Raw genomic sequence first — 22,139 nt, forward strand, 5'->3', positions numbered from 1 at the left:
GCAGTGCATTCGGTTTTACAATACTTTCCATCCTATATTTTGGGAGTGTCTGGGATTCTGCAGTGTCTGGAACCCGAAAACCAGTGAAGCTGTATTCTTGTCGATTACACCACAGACAACCAGGAAACCAGTAGGAAGGCCAGGAACAGAAGTGGAGTGAGGCCATCAGTCCAAGGTGATGCCAGTAAAGTTGAAGCTGTTTCCAATAGATATGGCACTATTACCAAGTTAAAAAGCATTAACCCAACTCCTATACAGGGCACTGGAAACAGGGGAGGAGGGGGGTTACAGACGAGAGGAGTTGTCATTTGCCCTCTCACTCCTAGGGATGAAACATAACCATTTGGAGAAATAGACAGAGATGAAGCATATGAAGATAAACTGTATGTTTGCAGCTTGTGAATCTAACGCAGTACATGGAAATATTTTATATACAAAGCACATATTTTCATGTAAGTTATAGATTTATCAAGCCTTCTAAAAAACAAAAGTGGAGGTGTATCCTATAGCAACTAATCGGATTTTGGTTATCACTTTCTAGAACGTACTATATAAATAATAGCTAGAATTTGAATGGTTGCTATGGGCAACACCTCTAATATTTCTTTTTAGATGGTTTGATAAACCTACTTAAGTGTATAAACTATGTAAGGATTACCAGTATGTTTTTGGATTTTGTGAGTGGAAACACTGAGAACATACAAACTGCATACAGATAGGAATTGAACCCATGACCCCTGCTGCACTGTGAGACAGCAATACTAACCACTGTGTCACAGTGCTGCCCCATGTTGAACACCTTAATTCTAGACACACAGATTGCCATTTTACCAGACAATTTAACACTAGAAGGCAGATCACTGTCAAGTGACATTTCTATCATCCCAACCAACCATTGGCCAAAACATACACAAACGCCTGGACATTTAGCCTTCAGGTTTGTACACAAAATGTTCCCCTGATCATTGCCTGCCCTGACTGGAGAGAAGTCGTTTAGACCAGGGTTGTCCAACCCGCGGCCCGCATGCGGCCCAGCACGCCTGTAAATGTGGCCCAGAAGGAGTTTTGGTTGTGGCAAGGGGGCAGTGCTCTTAATGGAAAAAAAAAATCCTGCAAAAAAAAAAAGAAAAGATAATACTTACCTTGCGGTCACGTCAGCTGGCGCTCCGGCTCCCTGCCTTGTCTCCACCTCCGTGCGGCGCTCGCAGTGAATGTCGGGCGTGATGTCATCACACCCAACATCCATTGCGGAGCGCAGCACAGAGGAGACACCCGCGCGAGAAGAACAATCAGCAGCACAGAATTGGAGAAGAGAAGAGGACAGGAGAACAAGCCGATTAAAAGGTAAGTTAAGGGGGATTTTTTCATTATTTCGAGGGACGCTGACAAGTGAATAAAAGTCACCTGGTCCTGGAGCATCATGGACCTTATCTCGCTGCTACATACTTCTACTTGTAATACTAATGGGGCATTATATATTATTCTCTTTGGCCCATTATAAGTTGTTATCCCTTAACTAACATAGTGGTGTAATTATGAAAACAGGTCACAATTTGGGGTCACAGTGGTGTATATGTCAGGTACCGCAGGCCTGGTCAGGGCACCCTGATATACAATGCCTGGCTTAAATGATATTGCATCGAAACAATACAAAAAGTGATTATAGTATAATAACTAGAGAGGATTTTTTGAACAGGGCAATTGAAAGGTAAGTATAGGGGGATTTGGAAAAAAGTGATATCTATATCTATATATATCTATCTATCTATCTATCTATATATATATATATATATATATATATATCTATATCTATATCTATATATCTATATATATATATATCTATATCTATATCTATATATATCTATATCTAGCTATATCTATATATCTATCTATATCTATATCTATATCTATATATATAAAAAAATCACTTTTTTTTCTCATATATATATATATATATTAACTATGTTTTCTATGGTTTTTTGGATGATCAGCTATAGTTATTGTTAGTGTATCTTATGTGCGGCCCAAACCAACTCGTCGTCTGCCAATGTGGCCCAGGAAAGCTAAAAGGTTGGACACCCCTGGTTTAGACTAAACACAACTTTTTAATCTTTAGAATCATTTGCCCCAAAAGCCAATGTTCAGAGGTTTTAGTCGTACCTCATTCCCATTATACATTCGTAAAGAAACAGAATTCCATCTTTTTGATGGGGTCTGAGATGAAAAGCCACGTACGGATCCACCACCACGTCTACTATAGGCAAGCCAGACTTATTAAACGTCTGCTGGTGATGCTGTGACGGCTTGGGCATCACTATGGAGTCTTCCAAAAGAGAAGACAGATAACATTGTGAACATATAATAAACATGACAAACATATGAGCATTTATAATATATATATATATTTATTCTCTTCAATTCGTCTTTCTGATATCACTAATATTTTTTTTTAGTAATCATTTTCGTCAGCTGAGAACCAGTTACATATGAAATGTGTAAACAGGTCAATTGCTCTTTATTAACCACCACAGACATGAAAATGTAGTTTCCTTTTATAAAATGCTGTGTGCACACATTGGAAACAATTCCCCTCTCACTGGCCTTTTTGTACCTTATACAGATTTTTGCGTTCTTTTGAAAAAAAAAGTATAAGTACAAAAATAAAACTTCCATTTTCTGAAGTCACTCATTGGGAGTAATACTAAGACAGTGATCAATCACAGCTGTCACAAGTTTATCAAGGTGAGAATAATGGAAAACTGATTCTCCCATATCTTTGTTGTGACACTATCATTGTAAAATAGAAAAGGACAATTATAAAAACACTTAACATGATATTCTAGTAAACGCAATCATTTTATCAAGAATAAGCTGTAATTGTAAATAAAAAGTCTTAGAAATTGGTACTTGGTTGGCTGGGATCATGTCGTGGTTTGCAGTTCTGAAGGTCTCTGGATACGGTTTCCTTGCTGCCATTTTTAATTGGATTGCTAAAAGGTTTTAGGCGAATAAAATCTGAAGGAGTCTGGGTAGGAGCTACTTCTGCAGAGTGGAAGCACCTGCCACTGTTGTAATTCTCTCCCGAGATTGTACCCATCACTTCAATCTCCTTTCCACCGATCATCAAGGAGTGGCCGTCTTCCAAGTTCTCCAGATCCTTCAGCTTGTACCCAGACCCTGTTAAGAAAATCTATTCATTATATATTGCATATTACCTTATACAACCAGCTGGAATAAGTACTGATTATAAAACAAAATATTCAAGAGAAACTTTTTGGTGAGATCATTTAAAAATGTATTTTCATATGTTAAGATTAAAACCATTCTGAAGCACTGTTGGCCCAAGTACTGGGTCTATGAAGCCTATAATTGATCCACCACAATATTCTCTATAGTAGACCAACTCATCCGATTCAAAAAGGTACAGCAGGTTTCATGGACCCAGCAAATGGCGAATCATAGGTAAATAAAACAAGGAATTCAAAGAACTCCTTCATAACATCCATCCTCCGTTCTCTATTTTCGCCAAGTTTAATCTGAGCAAGAATGGGAGGTTCACAGAGCATGGACAGACACCTGAAAGGCTTTTTTCAAACAACTCGAGCAGGAAGAGGGAGTGGAGCACGGTCCGGGACTGTTAGATCCAACAGTGATCCCAATAAGTGCAATGAAGGGCGCATGTCGGCTAAGAAAAACATTTTTCTTTACTTTATCTCATCAAACCCCAGCCAAAACTTTTAGTTTTGGGTGAAGGTATCCTTTAACCATAAAATAATAAGCTACACCCAGTAATAGATTTTACTTGAGTTCTTCTTTAAAAGGTAAACACAGCTTATTTATAAGTATGATTTACATTTCTATAAATGCTCAGTAAAACATATGGCCAGATGTCTTCACAAAGATCACAATATCTTTGCATATATGTATTTCCTATTACAATGCATCGCATCATGTATCTAAAATATGCGTCTGCTTTATGAGCTTGGAAGCAATAAACGCAGTAAAGAATACATCTGCTTGTAGAGGAAAGTAAAAGACATCATGGAGAAGAAGTTTAGTGGTTAGCACTTCTGGCTCACAGCACTGAGGTCATGAGTTTGATTCCCAACCATGGCCTTATCTGTGTGGAGTTTGTATGTTCTTCCAGTGTTTGCGTGGGTTTCCTCCGGGTACTAGTAGGCTAATTGGCCACTATTAAAAATTTACCTAAGTCTCTTCTCGGTCTGTGTGTGTATATTAGGGAATTTAGACTGTAAACTCCAATGGGGCAGGGACTGATGTGAGCGAATTGTCTGTACAGCGCTGTGGAATTAGTGGCGCTATATAAATAGCTGACTTTGATGATGATGATGACTATTTGGTCACTCCAAACAAGCATTTAGTCAGGTGATATTTTGGCCACTGAGTGGCACTGTGATTGTGATGTCTATGGATGACATTTTCACTTACTCCAGCATTTACCAAATAACATGGCAGCTCTCAGTTATTTAACAAAGGCAAGACAAATAAGTATATCTGAGGATAGGGCCCTGCGTCCTTATGCTTTACCGATTCTGTATTCAAAAATAAACTTTTAAATGTGAACATTAGCGGTCATGGAAAGAAAAACAAGTGGCCAGTGAATATTGTGCAGAAACAAACACACTATGGGAAATTAATCCAAAAACAGTGTGGATGTCTGTGTATTATTTAACAAATACATTTCTATAAGCTTTAAATTAACTAAATATGTCCAGGATGGTATTTGTCCAATACACATTTTAAATGTCTTTTGAAGGCAAAAGTTTATCTACATTATATCCAGCTGGGGATAAGCAGAAGTCAGTCTGAGACACTGATTACAGTCTCCTAGGTAACACAAACTCTCCATTCCCATTGATGAACTTGCTCATAACTGCCATACCAGGTTCATCCACTTTCTCAGAGCTGAGGGATGTCATCACGCTTATGTGTTTTGTGAAAGCTGGTGGGATGGGGGCTTCGATAAGCTACCATAGAAAAATGGAAAAAAGTTCGAAGAAAACTGGACAGTGGATTTATATATAAAAATGTACATTGTTGGGTTTGATCATTGGTATGAAATTAGAAAGGTCGGAGACAGATTCATTCACACATTTAGCAGATAACTCCCTCCCAATGTAACACACAGACAACTAGATACATATTTATCTTTAACTTAGAAATTCAATTTATGATGCCTATAGGGAAAGAAAGTTTCAGTGTAATCCTCTATAATGTGAATATCAAATTCGATGGTGCCAAAACAAAACAGAGAGAGAAACGGTGGACTACAGCCACAAAGATAGATAGATAGAGATAGAGAGATAGAGAGATAGAGAGATAGAGAGATAGAGAGATATATATATATATATATATATATATATATATATATATATATATATATATAACGGAGCTTGTGAAGTGAAATAAAGTGCAGAAAATAGGCATCCTAGGTGTAACATATTTATAGACCAACATTAAGAAACGTGACAATATTGGACAACCTTTTCCTATATCTTTGCCTTCCATGTCCTTTAATGTCACGGATCTCGCTCTGGCAATAAGAACGGCATCTCCTTCCCATTTCTTGTGCTTTTTCTTAGATGCCTTGCACCAAACCACACTGAAATACTTCACTGGGCAGCCTGCTTCTTCCTCCTCACTTTTACTCTGTGTATCTTGATTTACCAGATGCAAAGCAGCTGCAAAACACAGACAAATGATGGGATCAGTAGTCAGAATTTCCTACAAGAGACAATATGTCATTGAATGACAAACACATGACCCAGTCTTGTAGGAGTAGGGAGAGATTGTTTGCACATGTCAGTAATAGTAGACTGAGTGTACGCTTTTCCAAACCAAGCTGTTACTCTGTTGATTTTTTGGAGATGGAGGTGTGAGATGGCGAAAATGTGATTAGATACATTACTTTGAATAATTGTTTGACCAATGTGTGCGTTGTAAGAGAAGCACGGACAATGCCCAGTTTAGGGATCATTAATCCCTGTACAACACGGACCTTTAATGCACACAAGTATCCTAACAAACAGATGGTGGACCAGGATCGGAAGAATGGAGTGTACGCTGTGTTCACGAGGAGACATACATTGTCTGCAATGTTATGGTAAATTACAAGTTCTGTTTTCATGATAATCCCCAACGCTGAACTAAGCACAGTGGTGATGAAACTGCCTTTCCTCATTCCACAGAGGACGCCACCATGTCCTGGTGATGTTGTTAGACAGATCTTGAATTTATTTGTAACCAGCAAAAGTAACCAGTCCATCTAGTGCAGTGATGGCTAACCTGTGACACTCCAGGTGTTGTGAAAACTACAAGCCCCAGCATGCTTTGCCAGCTATCAGCTAGTTATCTACTGGCAAAGCATGTTGGGGCTTGTAGTTTCACAACACCTGGAGTGTCACAGGTTAGCCATCACTGATCTAGTGTCTGCCTTGTGTGAATTTGTTAGTGGCAAGTCCCTAGAAAGGCCTCCTACCCGCTGGCATTTCACTTTAATTTTTAACATCAGCGCGTACGAGATGGTAAAAGACTACGAAAAAAACTGCACCGCTAGCGATCCCTGAAGACTGGTTTTGGGGAACACTGCCTTATGCACTACATCAGTGCCTCACAATCAGTGTCTACGTTAAGTTTCCATCTCTCCTCCTTTCAGTCAAAATAGAGACATTAACCAATCCACAAGCTCTTAACCTTTTTAATTATTTCTAAGTTTACTTTTGTCAAAAATGCCAAAACCGGGTTATCTATTTTTTTGATGAATGAGTTAATCACATTCCAAGTCTCAATTAAATAATGAACAATTAGTGTTAAAGGTGTTACACTAAAGAATATTTAATGAAGAGCAATTTTAGAAGCAACTTTACTATAACAAAATAAAGCATATTTTTGTTTGATTTACTAAAATGTTTAGTCCCAATTCACGTAGAACCCCTGAGTATTAAGGTATAATAAATGAAAGTAGAAAACAATAAAATGAGGGGGGAAAAAATAACAAATTTCTTATGCCAATGTTCAATTATTTACCACAAAACTATGTGTAAGGAAAAATTACCTACTTTATTATTGAAGGTTTATGTTTACACACACTGACCTCATCAAATGGATCACAAACATCCTTGCAATCAGTTTTTACTTATTTATAAATTGTCTGAAAACGTGCAATGTATAAATAATATTGTTTTCTGTACAAGAGCAAAGTCTACAGTAACAAAAGTGTGCTTTGCAGTAAGTCCCCCCACGCATTTCTACGCCCGATCTAGGTTGCTAGGCAGCAAATGTTCTTGAGGTGAAAAGAAAAAAAAAAAAAAAAAGGAATTCAGATAACAAAAATGTGACAAAGATTCTCAAACAACAGATATCTGTCTGAGTAAATGTGGTTTAAACATACTGTAGATCAAATTAACCTAATGGGTCTGGTGAAGCTCGCCTTCCCCCAAGCTGGTCCTCGGCAAACAAAACAAATTCATTGGCCATTACTATTAACTACATTTCAAAAACTTCACCTTGGATTGTACAATCATCTCATACATTGCATTCTCAGGAAAAGGAAGAAGATAGAAGTATGGATTGTGTCAGACCACCATCTTTCTGCAACATTTGTCACAAACCTCATATTACAATCTGTTGCTTCCTTCTTGCCTCTATTTCCCGTCCTCACATCATGACACTGTCCCTGTGACCAAAAGTCCTGCTAAGCCCTCACACAAGGGGACAGGTCATTGCTTCTCTCAAGATTAGAGCACTCGTCTTCTGAAATACTATGTGATACTGTAAATATTCTAGTGAGTGTTGGTTTCTATCCTTACCCAGTCCAGAATTGGGACAAACAGATGAGCAGGAGATGAAGGATACAGAAAGGGGCTCTGACCCTAGTCAAACCTTAAAAGGAAAGGCGATTGTAAATTAAATTTGAATATGTGCAATGAGGGACAACACCATATATCAATCATCCTTTAGACTTTAATTCAAGAAAGCAGAGAACATTTTAAACATCAAGATGAACAGGTCCCCTAGCAAAACTTAGTGACTATTATTGTGGTTTTGACACAAGTCAAACAGGCGAACTTTAGAGTAGGTGGACTCTGTTTTGGGGGTTGGCCGTATTCGAGAGGACAACAGCACACTACCAAAGTAGTCCTACCACCATGGATGGTCAAAAAAATGTGGCGGAAGCACATACTCCCAAATGCGTTCTTATAATCCATATAATGTAAACCATAAACAGCAGCACACCTAATAAAAGTACAGAATAGAGTATTTATTGGCTCCACTTAACATAGGGAATTTTGTAAGAGAAAGGTGTACGTATCTCTTATCTATAAGTCAAAATACTTTAGTTGTATTATACACATATATTATCATTTTATATGTAAAATCGCTTCTCATAGAGAGGATCAAGACATGACACAAACAAATGACATGAAACAGAAGGTAAAGATGGCCCTGCCCAAATGAGTGTGCGAGTGTGTGATACATACACACACAAATATGTGATATGTACAAAGTGCTTTATTACAGGGGTCCCATCACCAAAGTGACATTCAGGGGTGGAGTCAATTAGCTGTGAGGTCTGCGGAGACAAATTGTGGGTGGTTCCTACATGACCTCACGGTCAATTGAATCTGTCCCTAATAATCATTTACAATAGGCAATATGAAAAAGGGACCGAGAGAGAAAAAGAGCGAGCGCTCTATTGGCATCCCATATATATATATATATATATATATATATATATATTATTAATTAATTACACAAGGGATGCTAATAGAGATCTCGCTCTCGATATATATTTTCGTAAATATACTGGTAGGTTTATTGACCTCTTACTAGCCCTAGTGTGTGTGTCTGTGCTAGAGATAGACTGTAAGCACCACTGGCTCAGGCACTGATGTGAAGGAAACATTCTCCATGCAGCAATGAACAATATGCTAGAGCTATATAAATAAAAGAGTAACAATATATGACCCTACAAAACTCATTTCTGAGAACAGACAGCAACGCGCCGAATTTCTCCGGCCTCCATTTTTTCCCTGTGTGCGGTTTATATTGTATTTTCTTTCACAAAAGACAACTTTAATACATTTTTGCATAGTCCATAGGTTATTTTTATTTTTCTCAAAAAGAAAAATAGTTCACACAAAGTCAAGAACTATTTAAAAAGTCACATTTTAAATCTGTAAACATCCTTCCACTGCAGCATGAAAATATATCTATATAATAGAAATAATATTGGAGAATTAAGTTGTTCTCCTACAAGCCCAGGAATGAGGGACATCAACAGGTAAATTAGAACACTATACTGAATCACAATTGCGAACCTGCTCTGAAGTGATCAAATTTTAAGCAAAATAATTATTTATTATCGGTTTCATTGTTTACAAGCAATACAGTTTTTGACTAATAAAAATAGCTAAAGTATGTGCCAGCGACATACATCACGGCTACATATAATCTGAGGACGCCGAGGATAGAATGTGCAATCACTGCCCCCGATTCTCAACTCCAGTCAGTGTTGTTCTGAGGTAAACAAACTAACCCTGGGGCCCAGGTGTTAAACTTGACAAGTCCCAGTAAGGGCCGACATACTGGGTTACGGTTTAACACACAGGTTATCACATTAAAGTTTTGTTTTTTTAAAATACTAAAAAAATTAAAATAAAAATGTAAATCTACAAATTGCTGTATTCAGGTAGGTCCCGCCTTAATTTCATGGTCTTTAGTTTCTCAACTTTAATTTTGGCTTTCAGCCACTCTTCTTCCAGATGTTGCCGCCTTTTCAAACCGTCCCTCTTCTCTTTAATGTACAGTCCATACTGTTTTAAGTTGCTTAAAACGATCTGATGCTCTTTTTTCACCAGCTGCAAGGTCTCTGGGCTGCAGACGCAGGTTGATCTCATGCTCTGGCCAGTGTGACTGAAACATTCCTCTATCCTTGGGACTGGCGGAGACGGGGATAATCGCATATCCACAGAGGAGAGAGAGGGAGATAATGATCTCTCTAGAACGTGTTCAAACTCCTGATCTTCGGCTTCTTCCACAGCAGCCTGGGGCTGGGGAGGTATGAGCAAAGATGGAGGGGGTTTGACATCTTCCTCTGGCTCCAGCTGTACGGTGACTGAGGCATGCTGATCTGGTAAAGATGTCGGTGGGGAACAAATTACTAGTTCTGTCTCTGGATTTATCGGTTCACTGGAATAAAAAAAAACATAAAAATAGTTTTGTGTACTGTCAACACATCACATAAAAGATGTCTAACATAAGATGTAAAGATATCTCCTTACTAAAGTATGATACAAACAGCAACAATATGAACAAAACAAAACACAACATTCCCTATTTTACTACACATATATTTAACAAGTTGCGATAGCCAGCATTGATGTATGTTGTTGGGATACTACAGTCAAACGCAGGGCACATGAAACTTGCTGAAGTAGTTTTAAATTACCTCATAAAGGAACACACACACACACACGTTTACATTGTTTTTGAAAACGGCAATGTTTCATTACAACATGTAATGTTTCAATATAAGGAGCGATTTGGTCAAAAACCCATATTAAGGGGCATATTTCATTTTCTTCTGGGATCGCAGCTGCGCACATAAAGTGCAATTATATACCATTTGTCCCACAGATGTGATATAAATGGTAGTATAGATAAGGACTAGGCTAGGTACATACTGGAGGTTTTTCAGCCAATTATCGGACCAATCACCCGATAAACGACCGCTCGGCCACATATCGCATTACTGTGTACACTTACACGATAAACAACAGTCGTTCCAAAGTACCGATTGTGGTTTCATTTGATTGGTCATACAGTTTAATAGTCTCGTTCCAAACACCTTCCGCTCATGTAGTGTGTATGCACTCACAATCACGACCTCCACAGAGTTTACAGAGTCATGTTTTTTTCAGTCGATGCCGGCAATGAACATGTCCTCCTGCCCAAATGTAGAAAGTGCTGTAGATGGAATAATGTGTTCGTTCTGAGACTGAATATTTCGTTTCAGAGTCACAGAAGCTACTGAAATTTTTTTAGGACATGTGGATAGCTAGAACAAGGTGGTTAATCAGTGTGACTGGAATGTATATATGAATGCATATTGTGCGGTCATTCTCTAAACGACTATAGGACCAGATGAAGAGCACAGATCTGAAGGTAAATCGTGTGTAGGGTGTATGTATGAATCGTTGGACCTTCGGTCGTAGGTACAATCGTTGTAGACAACAGATTGGTGGGAAAATTTTCTCCAGTGTGTACTTAGCCTAAAAAGATGTAAATCAAAGCTGCACTAGCACCTAGGAAAATATTTTACTAACATGCCCCCTTCCTCTATACTACAGGAGCAGTTTCTCCTGCAGCTCACTATCCCCAAATGGCTGTGAAGGGGACGTCTGAGCAAGAGGATAAGTCACAAGCACAATCTCATGAGTACGGCTTGTGATTGGTCCTCCTGCTCCTCTCCCTCCACTCACCCCCTTGGTTTTCGGCCGGGGCTGTGAGTGAAAGGTGGGAGCCTCAGGAAAAACAGATGCACAGAACAGCCCCAGGCTGGGGGGATGGGGGTCACATTAGTAAAGTTATTTCATAGGTGGTATTGAAGCTTTAAACTGGCCTCATACAGGTCGGTACGGTCGCTTGACATGTGGACAAGATAGACATCTAGCCGTTGTGGCCTTGGGACCAGTTGGCTGCATCACTTACTGTAACGAAATCCAAACAAACACATAGCCATTAAAATGACAATGTCATCAGTTCTCTCCAACTTAAATCCTATGAATATAATCTGTATAATCTGTTCAGGGTTACTACCCTCCTGAGAGATTTTTCCTTGTAACCATACTAAGTATGTACGTAGTATAAATATATTCTGTGCTTTCCAAAAACATTTTTGTAAACTAGATAGTATAAGTAAAATGGTCATGCCTACATAAAGCATCTCATGCCTACATAAAGCATCAATGATTTGTCTGCATGCCTAACACAAGGAAGAAACGTCTTCTAAATTTGTGCCTAGAAAATCTTCTCCAGAAACATGAAAGTAACACGTTCCCACGACATCCAAAAATACTTCATAGATTGCTGTGCTGTGGGTTAAACCCATGTTACAATCTACAGTTCCTTCCTTAAACTGAATGGTTAGTTTGGGACTTTACATCCAGCTGACAACACATGTAATTAATTCCCAATTACAAATAGAGGGAACTCCCTTCATTTGCTTTTCACTCCGCTTTTACTAACCATGTAAATTCATCATGGCGTCATCGTAAATATGTCAAATAAGTAGTTTCATCTTGGTATACATCAACATTTATCTACAAACGTGCCAAATATTTTAAATATTTAAGTTCACCTTTGTCAAAAGTTTTATCCTTATTTTGCATGTTACTCTGTGTGCTGATGTACTTGAAAGTTAAAATAAAGTCTTAAAAAAAACAACACGTTTTATCCCCATTTTTATCTTCAGCAAAGCCTGCTACATGCCAGTTCATATGGGCCAGTGACAGAGTGAAGCAATTGCTTTATGACCTCCTTGTTATTAAACTAGTTTTTCTCCTCATAGTAATACTTCTGCTAGGATATCAAATTATTATTATTATTATTATTATTATTATTATGCTGGAAACAATGATACAATATCTTTTTTTACATAACAATGGAATAGATCGTCATCACTATAGGCATGTACTCGCAGGTGGTTATAACTCTGCCCTTTGTGCGCTGCCCTACACTGCATTGAGAGTGAACAGAGTACAGAGAGTACTCACAGGCATCTACCCATGGTGCATTGCATGGCTTTCACTAGAAAGTGAACAGAGAACAGTAAGTACTCACAGTCATCAATACATTTAGCCATGATGCACAGCATGGCTTTCACTAGAAAGTGAACAGAGAACAGTAAGTACTCACAGTCATCAATACATTTAGCCATGATGCACAGCATGGCTTTCACTAGAAGGTAAATAGAGTACGACGAGTACTCACAGGCATTAATATATCTACCCATGGTGCCATGTGTAGATCCCCATTATGAGGTTCGCTTAAACTGCATTTACCTTCCAGGGAAAGCAGAACACACCATGGGCAGAAGTACTGACTCTAAGAGTGGATACAATCATCACAGCTTGAATGGCTGGCAAAGAGAAATCAATGACCTTTATAGCAAATGCTGCTTGGTTTTTGTATTGAAAGCCCAGGAACAGTGCTTTTGTGCCCTAGTGCTCAAACAAAAAAGTGTAAAAAAACTTAAAAACGTGCACAAGGGTGCGGTACATGGCCCTCCTCTAAAAAGAAAAGGCCCTAGTTCCCAACCCCGGATCCATAAGACCCTTAGGGGGGCAAGGGTCTTCAGACCCCTTTCGCCACTGGGATCCACCGAGGCTTCACCCAGGGCTCGACAACCGGTCCACCCACGGAAGGGTGGGCAACAATGGGGTTCAGGGGGGGCGGAACCTAAGAGCCACACAGTCCCCCCTAGATCTTCGGGGACGCAGAGCCCAAAAGGGCCTATCCGCACCCCTAAAATCTGTGACGCTAAAACCACAAAAGTGAAAGTGGCAAACGAAAAGAGTAATAAATAGAAAAATAAAAAAGTGCCGAATGGTTACGGCCCCAGCCTCATGGCTGGGCTATTATAAAAATGTTCTCGCCCAGCCAAATGGCCAGGGAAAAGAACAGAGGCGGTGTGTAAAAGAAAGTGGTCATAATGTGCAAGGTGTCAGCATAATCACATTATCACTGTTTTGCCTGGTCTGTGATTTTTTTGGCACCCCCAGGTCGCCACTATGGGGGCACTTTAGTGCCGGGCTTTCAACGCAGCAATCCTGGCCCCTGGCCAGACGACCAAGTGCAGCTCTGCCACAACTGCACTTGATCTTAGCGAAAAGGCAGAGAAGCTGCTTGTTGTCAGTCAAACCCATGTGAACCTGCCCTTAATGCTTTTTAGCATTAACAGACAAAATATTTGAAATAAAATGTGGCTCCACCCATTGAATTTTAGGAGGAAATAGAGTAGCATTAAACTGAAAAAAAAATAATTGTAGCCACGTGAATCCTAGAATATCACCCCACCTCATTTTTCCTACATATGCAGCAGGAGTGTTAGTATAGCATGTATTGCTTTAGATGGATGAATTCATAACAACGATCATGTTGTATGGCTTTCCCCATCTTGCTTAATTTAGGCTAGGTACACACTGGCCCGATGATTGCACGAAAAACCTCCAATCAGTCGACATCTGAGTGTTTGGTCAGATATCGTGTAAATGTGTATAGTGACACGATGATCTAAAGTCGTCCAAAAGTACCGATCATCGTTTTATTTGGTTGGTCGTACTGTTTAAAAATTTCCAAACAATCATGTAGTGTGTATGCACTCCTGCTCACGGTCTCCATAGAGTTTACAGAGTTGTGTTCTTTTCAGCCAATGCTAGCAATAAATGTACCGGTGAATAGATGTAGAGAGAGTGCTGTACAAGAAATAATTCATTTGTTCATTCCGAGACAGAATGTTTCCTTTTAGTCACAGAAGCTAACGAAATTCGTTAGGACATGTGGATAGCTATAACAAGGCAATTTTAATCAGTGTGACAATGTGACAATAATGAATGAATGAATATTGTGCTGTCATTCTCTGGAGACTAGAGGACCAGATGAACAGCACAGATCTGAAGGTAAATCGTGTCAGTGTGTATGGATCGCCAGACTGTACCTACGACTGAAGGTCCTATCAATCGTTTGAGAGAACACGTCAGTCGGATAATTCTTCAGTGTGCACCTAGCCTTAGCCGAGGCAGGGATCAGGTAAACTCCTTCCTTTTACTTATTTGCTGGTTTTCTCTTTGTCATCCCTACCCAAAAAGTAATATTCAGCATCTTGCCGGGATTTATATCCGTCACAAGACTTGTGTTATGTCTGTTTCATACACAGACAGGAAGCTCTTTCTCCACTCAACGCCTCTTATCTACACAAAGAGACAACATATGCTAAGTGAAGGCACTTGTATTTACAAAGCACAATGAAGTTTCCCAACTTACTGAATTAAAAAAAATCATACTACCATGACTTTCTGCTAGGGATCACACAACTGTGATGTCCCACAGGTACATTTATAATGGGGCATCTTTGAATTGGCGCACTAGTCGCCTGTGCCCAAATAATGTCCACCATTATTCATTTGCACTTACAATGGTGAAGTTGGGAAATGTTAAGGGTACCTGTAGCCAACATGCAAGCCAAGCAGCCATTATGTGTGCTAAATGGAGTCTAGTGGCTTACACCCACAAAATGGTTGCCTACATTGTGTGTAGGTCACAGGTACACTTAACATTTCCCAACTTCACCTTTGTAAGTGCAAATGAATCATAATGGGCGTTATGGTCAAACTTTGGAACGACAGGTCCTAGCACGCTGGAACCTGTAGTTCCCCAACGCCTATAGCGCCATAGATTCCCACCTCTGACACACCATACCTCTCACATTCATCATTATGTCTACACTGTAAGCCGCAAATCTGACAGAGTGCCCCACAAAATATCTCTATGGTCACTGTTAAGAGGTCTGATTTAACAGTAAATAAAACGGTTTAAACTAGAATCGTGCTAATTCACATTTTTACTATAGGGAAAGAATATAAAGGCTTAAATACACGACTAAATCGTATAATTGCGCATTTTCAAATACATGCAAAAAAGTCACAAACAAGTAAGGCAGCAATTTTTAATCCAAGGGTCGTGACACATTTATGGGTCATCGGGCCTAAAATAGGTTCAATATATGCAATGGTGCTTAAATAAGAACTAGATTTCAATTGCAAATGGCACAAAATATATGTGATTTATTTTGATTTTCAAAACACACATAATCACGATTGCAGTGTTGTTAAATTATTTTAACATTGGTGGTCACAACAAAATGAATCACAAAGCATCTGTGCAGGCCAACGTGTCACAAAACCACTGATACAAGGAATGTGTCTTATATAGTAAGAAGTAAAGGTCTAACCACTAGGTTTAATACTAGGAGAGCATGAGAACCGTCCTGTAACACAGCTCAGAACAGAGAGCAGGGTTCAGCAGGCTTGGCCAGCTTTGTACATTAGGACTGGAATTTCAGGTTTGGGCTGGCAGGTGGGAGCAGAGTAATCTGCAGCCCTGCAAGAGATTTGCTGCACTATCCCCTTTTTAATTTTGCTGAGTGAGGCTTTTCTAAAACTATATCCGATTTTAACCTCTTCTGCCCACCTAAATACTTTAAGCCTTGTCAGTTTTACAGAGGAAATATACGCTGCTTGTCTGTAAACAAAATCTAAGGACACACACACATTAAACACACAGTGTGTGCTTGGCAGAGTGCAAGCCCTGATGGTTTGCACAAAATATACCCAGTGACCTAAGAATTTAGTAAAAAAAAAAAAAAAAAATTCATTTTAAGTGACTATTTATATTATATGCAGTTTACATAGTGTTTAAAGGAATTATGGGGACATACATACAACTGCATGCTCGGTAGTGGACTGAAATTGCCAGAAAGAAATATGCAGCATATCACATGACCTGTATATGGTAGAATATGATGCTCTGCATGAAGTTCTGATAGAAAAGCGCAGCAGCAAAGTGACAACAGAAAACACAAGTGGGTGATAAGTGCTTTATGACATGGCTGTAATAAGGCAACTGCATCAAGGTGTCTTAATCTAAAGGGTCAGGGTAACTCCCCGCTTACTCAACAGGAACTCTTTACAGAGCAAACAAATGAGCCACCCAATGCATATATAATGGCTGTTTTAAAAACCTATTTACTGGAAATTCTAAGTTGTCAGCACATGCGGTTTATTTGTGGGCACTCGAACAGTTAACAGTCTGTAATCTGAGATTTCACAAAGCCACTAGGTCATAAAGGTATTATCTACATAACATGTTAAAACAGATTTCTGTTAGTCTCGCCTCCTCGTTATTACGTCCATTTGTAAATTCTACGACTAGCATGTCTGCATGAACTTTTATGATAGGTTTGCACTCATTGCATGTAAATTATGTATTGCTGGAAGCACAACTATACAGCATCAAGCACTTTATAATGCTACATACATGGAAATAGCACATGTAACTTGGAAGCCATACCAATCAACAATACAGTAAACTTACCTTGACAATCCATTCAGGTCCCTTACAAAACACACATTGCCAAACTGAGGAATGATCTCTACAAGTTTCTTGGTGGCCTCTGACACTGTGCTCTTATAGTCGGCGTGCGCGGTCTTGCATTGGAGCAGTTCTTGCTTCCCGTACTCCTTCAAGCGCTTGTAAAGGGTGCGCAGCCCTTGCGGGGTGCGCGGAGGCCGGCCTGCGCCCATAGCATTGTACTTTTCCGCTATGATCTCCCAGCAGTTGTTTTTTTCAATTATGACAGAGTGCTTGTTGGTGTGCTCCTCTAAGACTCCTATGTATGGCTTCACCAGCTTCAGCAAATCAAGCTTTTCAAACACTGTGAAATTAGAGGACCGAGCCTTCCCCACCATTTTCAGGCCTCCTTTTATTTGCAGTTCCTGAAACCACAGTTCAGCCTTGAGCTCTGCACAGCTCATTCCCCCCAGACACACAAAAAAAAAAATCAGGCTTAACTAGGTTAGTCTCGCTTAGGCCTACGCCTACAAGGGAGGGTTTATTAAAATTCCTTCAGCTTAATCTGCCACAGGTTCAGGAAATCTGTTTAAGACAGGCCTGACCTACATAATAGCTCTGAAGAATGCTGAAAGATACCAGCAGGATCAATGACCAAAAACACATTGTGATGTTTAGTGAGGAAAAAACAAAATAAAACAAACAAAAAAATACACACACTGAGAGTGTCTAAAATCTGAGCACAAAGCTCAGCAGTGCTTTAAACACATCTTTCCTGATACACAAATCATGCGTGGACATTGTTTCACATTTACAAGAAGCCAACACTTATATGTCAGCATTTATTAACTCCAAGTAAAAGATCCAGGTACATATAAGGTTAGAGATAGGGAAAAACCAGCAATAAGGGAAGATAAAAGTGTGACGTGCGTAGGAGAGCCCCTGCTGGAGCCCCAATCAGCCTCTGTTCAGACTTGCAGCATTTGCATAATGCTAGTCCTGCTGTCAATCAGGAGCTGTGCTTCCCCTAGCTTGTTAGGTTACACCCAAGGCTCAAACTCCACAGCAAAGCTCAGCCTCGCCTGCATTTCACAGAGCGCTGAGCCCTGGAGGATTATGGCGTTAGGAACATTTCTTCCAACTCTCTCCACAACAAAGCCAAACAGTAGATAGAACAAACCGAGCTGTGGCGTTAACGAATGCAGAAGGGGCTTCTTGTATAAACTCTTGTATGTTTGTAGTGCCCGGCTCAGGGTTTAACTCCTGTTATGCTGGAGAAATCGGACACATCTGGATTAGTGATTGCACAGGATTAGAGGCAGCTAATGAATCTACCCCCGTCTCGGGTAAATGGAGTCTTGGCAACGTCTAAATATTATTGTAGTATTACAAGGGCAAGGCAAATGCTGCAAACTGAACGGGAAAACAGTATTTGCAACTTAATTTACATCTTATACAAAAATAATCAAAAATAAAATATTTATGCATGTTTCATGCTTTGCAATCACAACAGATAACTGTAGAAAAAGTATTAAAATCAGGTATTATGTCTCTTTTGTTGCCCTCGTCGGTTGTTCGTGACATACAGAGAAGACAAATACATGAGTCAATAGCATTTCAGTCTATGGTGCAGTAGACACTTGTGTTTTTTTTTTAAAGGTTGTTTTTTTAATCTAGTTTTTTTATTTAATTGTTTTTTTTCTGTGCATTTTTTCCTTTGCAGGAAACTGCACAGTAAAGAATCTAAAAACACTTGTGTCTAGTGCCAACACTGATTTATTCAATCCCAGGTAACAATAGTTGGTGCATATAACAGGTAGGGCTCCCAGGTAACAATAGTTGGTGCATATAACAGGTAGGGCTCCCAGGTAACAATAGTTGGTGCATATAACAGGTAGGGCTCCCAGGTAACAATAGTTGGTGCATATAACAGGTAGGGCTCGCAGGTAACAATAGTTGGTGCATATAGCAGGTAGGGCTCCCAGGTAAGAATAGTTGGTGCATATAACAGGTAGGGCTCCCAGATAACAATAGTTGGTGCATATAACAGGTAGGGCTCCCAGGTAACAATAGTTGGTGCATATAGCAGGTAGGGCTCCCAGGTAACAATAGTTGGTGCATATAGCAGGTAGGGCTCGCAGGTAACAATAGTTGGTGCATATAGCAGGTAGGGCTCGCAGGTAACAATAGTTGGTGCATATAACAGGTAGGGCTCCCAGGTAACAATAGTAGTGCATATAACAGGTAAGAGGACACCACTAATTTCTAAATCACTTAACCTCCTTGCCATTACAGAAACTTGGCTCACCTCCTCTGATACTACATCGCCTGCAGCTCTCTCTTATGGGGGGACTCTCCCTCTGCCATACTCCCAGACCCGGAAACAGACAAGGTGGTGGAGTAGTCATTCTACTGTCTCCAAGCTGCATCTTCCAAGTCATACCCTCTAAATCCTACCTCTCATCCTCTTCCTTTGAAGTCCACATTATTTATTATAATTCTATTTTATCCTCTCCACCTTCATGTTGCTGTCATTTATCGTCCCACAGGTCCAGTTTCCCAATTCCTTGACAACATTGCGGCCTGGCTTACTTACTTCCTTTGACATGCCTACTCTCATACTGGGCAATTGTAACATTCCCATTGATAATCCCACTGTCTCTTCTACTACTAAACTTCTTTCACTTACCTCATCCCCTTCCCCCTGCACCCAAATCCATATGTACATAACGAAACCTAAGTACGCTTAACCCAATTCACTTATTTTCACTAAAACAACTATTTTCTCCAATGACTGCATTGTCCCTTCCTAATCAGGCCATATCTTTCTATAACAAAACACTCGCCTTGGTGTCACACTTGACTCCATCCTCTGCTTTATTCCTCCCATTCAGACTCCCTCCCAGTCCTGTGGACTCCACCATAAAACATTGTCAGAATATGCCCTTTTCCTACTCAACATGCTACCAAAACTTTTATCCATTCTCTCATCATCCCCCGTCTTGACTATTGCAACCTCCTGCTATCTGGCATTCCCGAAACCCATATATCCACACTTCAATCCATCCTAAATGCTGCTGCAAGACTGATCTTCCTCTCTCACTGCTCCACCACTTTGCAAATCCCTACACTGGCTCCCTGTGTGCTCCTGAATCAAATTCAAGTCACTCACCCTTATTTACAAAGTCCTCAACAACACTACCCCTGTATAAATCTCAAATCTCTAATCAAAATACTCCCCTGCCGCCCTCTTAGATCTACCTCTGACCTGCGCCTTGTCTCGTCTCTGGTAACCACCTCTCACTCCCGCCTACAAGACTTCTCCGGTGCTGCTCCCCACTTATGGAATTCCCTACCACGCTCAATCAGACTTTCCCACAGCCTTCAAAACTTTAGACGCCCTTTGAAAACCCATCTCTTTATTTAGAGGTGACCTTATCCCCGATAACACTATTCACACTAATACACCCTCACAACTATCCCAATCTCCCCTCTGAGCCACATTTACTCCTCTTGTTTCAGCTGTGCCCTCTTCCACTTAGACTGTAAGCTCTCTAATGAGCAGGGTCCTCCGTACCCTTTGTTTTCAGGTCTGCTTTTATTTTGTATACCTTGTATATCCTTGTTTTATGTATATACTGTGTTACCTACTGTAAGGCGCCACAGTGCTCTGCAGCGCCGTACAGTAAAATCTACAATAATAATCTAATATATAAAAGACAAAATTTGTCCTTCTGTCTGTCTTTCTATACAAATCCACATTTTTCAAGCGAAGATCATGAAATTTTGCATACGAGTCTATTAAAACATGACGGAGGCAACTAAAAAAATTTAAAATTGAAATTCATTACGAGGTGGGGGTGGCGAGGGGGGGGTAACACCTAAAAATCATCGAAAACGACCATAGCTCTGGAATGTCTGAAACAATTTACACCAAACTTGGTACACATATGACTTTTAATCTGACAACAAATGTTGTGGGGGCATATTACTTAAATCTCTACAGGTTCATTCTTAAAATCCCAGGCAACGGTGGCCCCAAAAACAAGGTAAGGCCTATATACTGCTGTCCTTCTATCTTTCTATACAAATCCACAGTTTTCAACACTGCGGAGGATCTCGGGTAATTCGGGCCACGGCGGAAGAATAAGAGAAAGCGGCTGTGACAGCGTCACCATGAGAACAGCAGCCCCAACAAAAGCTGAGGCCCCTGCTGCTCATCACTGCACATTACACATATAACTATCTAACCTCATGGCATACAGGAAGTTGATGCCACGTCACCATGGCAACAGTGGCTCTAGCTGAGGCCTGGAAACTGCTGTCCTTCTGTCTTCCTATCTATTTTTCTTTTCTTTTACAAATGTGTTAGCAGTTGTGCACATATTATCTTCCTTAATATTTTATTGTTCTTTCCTGGTACGCATGAACTTGAAATAATAAAATGCCACGAAAGAAAAGAAAATGAAGAAACGAGAAACAAGAAATATAGTTTATCAAGCTGTTTTGAAGTAATTGTTTATCGGTTCGTTCCATCATATACAGTTCAAATACAGTTTTACATTTTCACTTTTCACCTTCTACTAGTCCAATTTTAACATGATATTTACATGTATGTTTAATATTTAGATTGATTTTTGTAAATAAACATTCTTTAAATCCCGGGCAACGCCGGGTATTCTGCTAGTAATAATAATAAGACTCCCCGATAACAACAGTTGCTGCATATAAGAGGTAGGACTCCCCGATAATCAGATTCATTTGGTGGTCTATGGGTAGTCTCCCAGACTTTTTCTGTGCAATCTGCTAATGCTGTAAGGTAGGTTACCTCTTCTATTAGTACAGTTGCACACATTTCTGTACTACCTTTGCGGGACATTACAGGTGACAATATGTATACCTATTCCAAGCTTGTGGGAAAAGTGCCCACTTGTCCAATAGTTCCTGAGAACACATGGGTCCTTTTAATTTGGCTCCTATCTATAGTA

General features: G+C 39.8%; 1 protein-coding gene across 2 annotated transcripts in view; it reads right to left on the minus strand.

Annotated features, from left to right (window-relative positions):
- Positions 1–22,139, minus strand: part of RAD54B (RAD54 homolog B) — a 50,923-nt gene that overhangs the window by 20,864 nt on the left and 7,920 nt on the right. Inside the window, exons 1-4 of one of the 2 annotated variants that reach the window (XM_075213808.1) lie at positions 17,176–17,274; positions 5,505–5,702; positions 2,908–3,177; positions 2,161–2,323 (exon numbers count right to left, since the gene is read on the minus strand). In XM_075213808.1, the coding sequence (XP_075069909.1) occupies positions 2,161–2,323; positions 2,908–3,177; positions 5,505–5,702; positions 17,176–17,188 (644 nt within the window). In that variant the 5' untranslated portion in view covers positions 17,189–17,274. Of the gene's footprint in view, positions 1–2,160; positions 2,324–2,907; positions 3,178–5,504; positions 5,703–17,175; positions 17,275–22,139 lie in introns of those variants that run through there. The other variant, XM_075213807.1, reaches the window with a different exon arrangement.

Source organism: Mixophyes fleayi, chromosome 5 (genome assembly GCF_038048845.1).
Source record: "Mixophyes fleayi isolate aMixFle1 chromosome 5, aMixFle1.hap1, whole genome shotgun sequence".
NCBI classification, from domain to species: Eukaryota; Metazoa; Chordata; class Amphibia; order Anura; family Limnodynastidae; genus Mixophyes; species Mixophyes fleayi.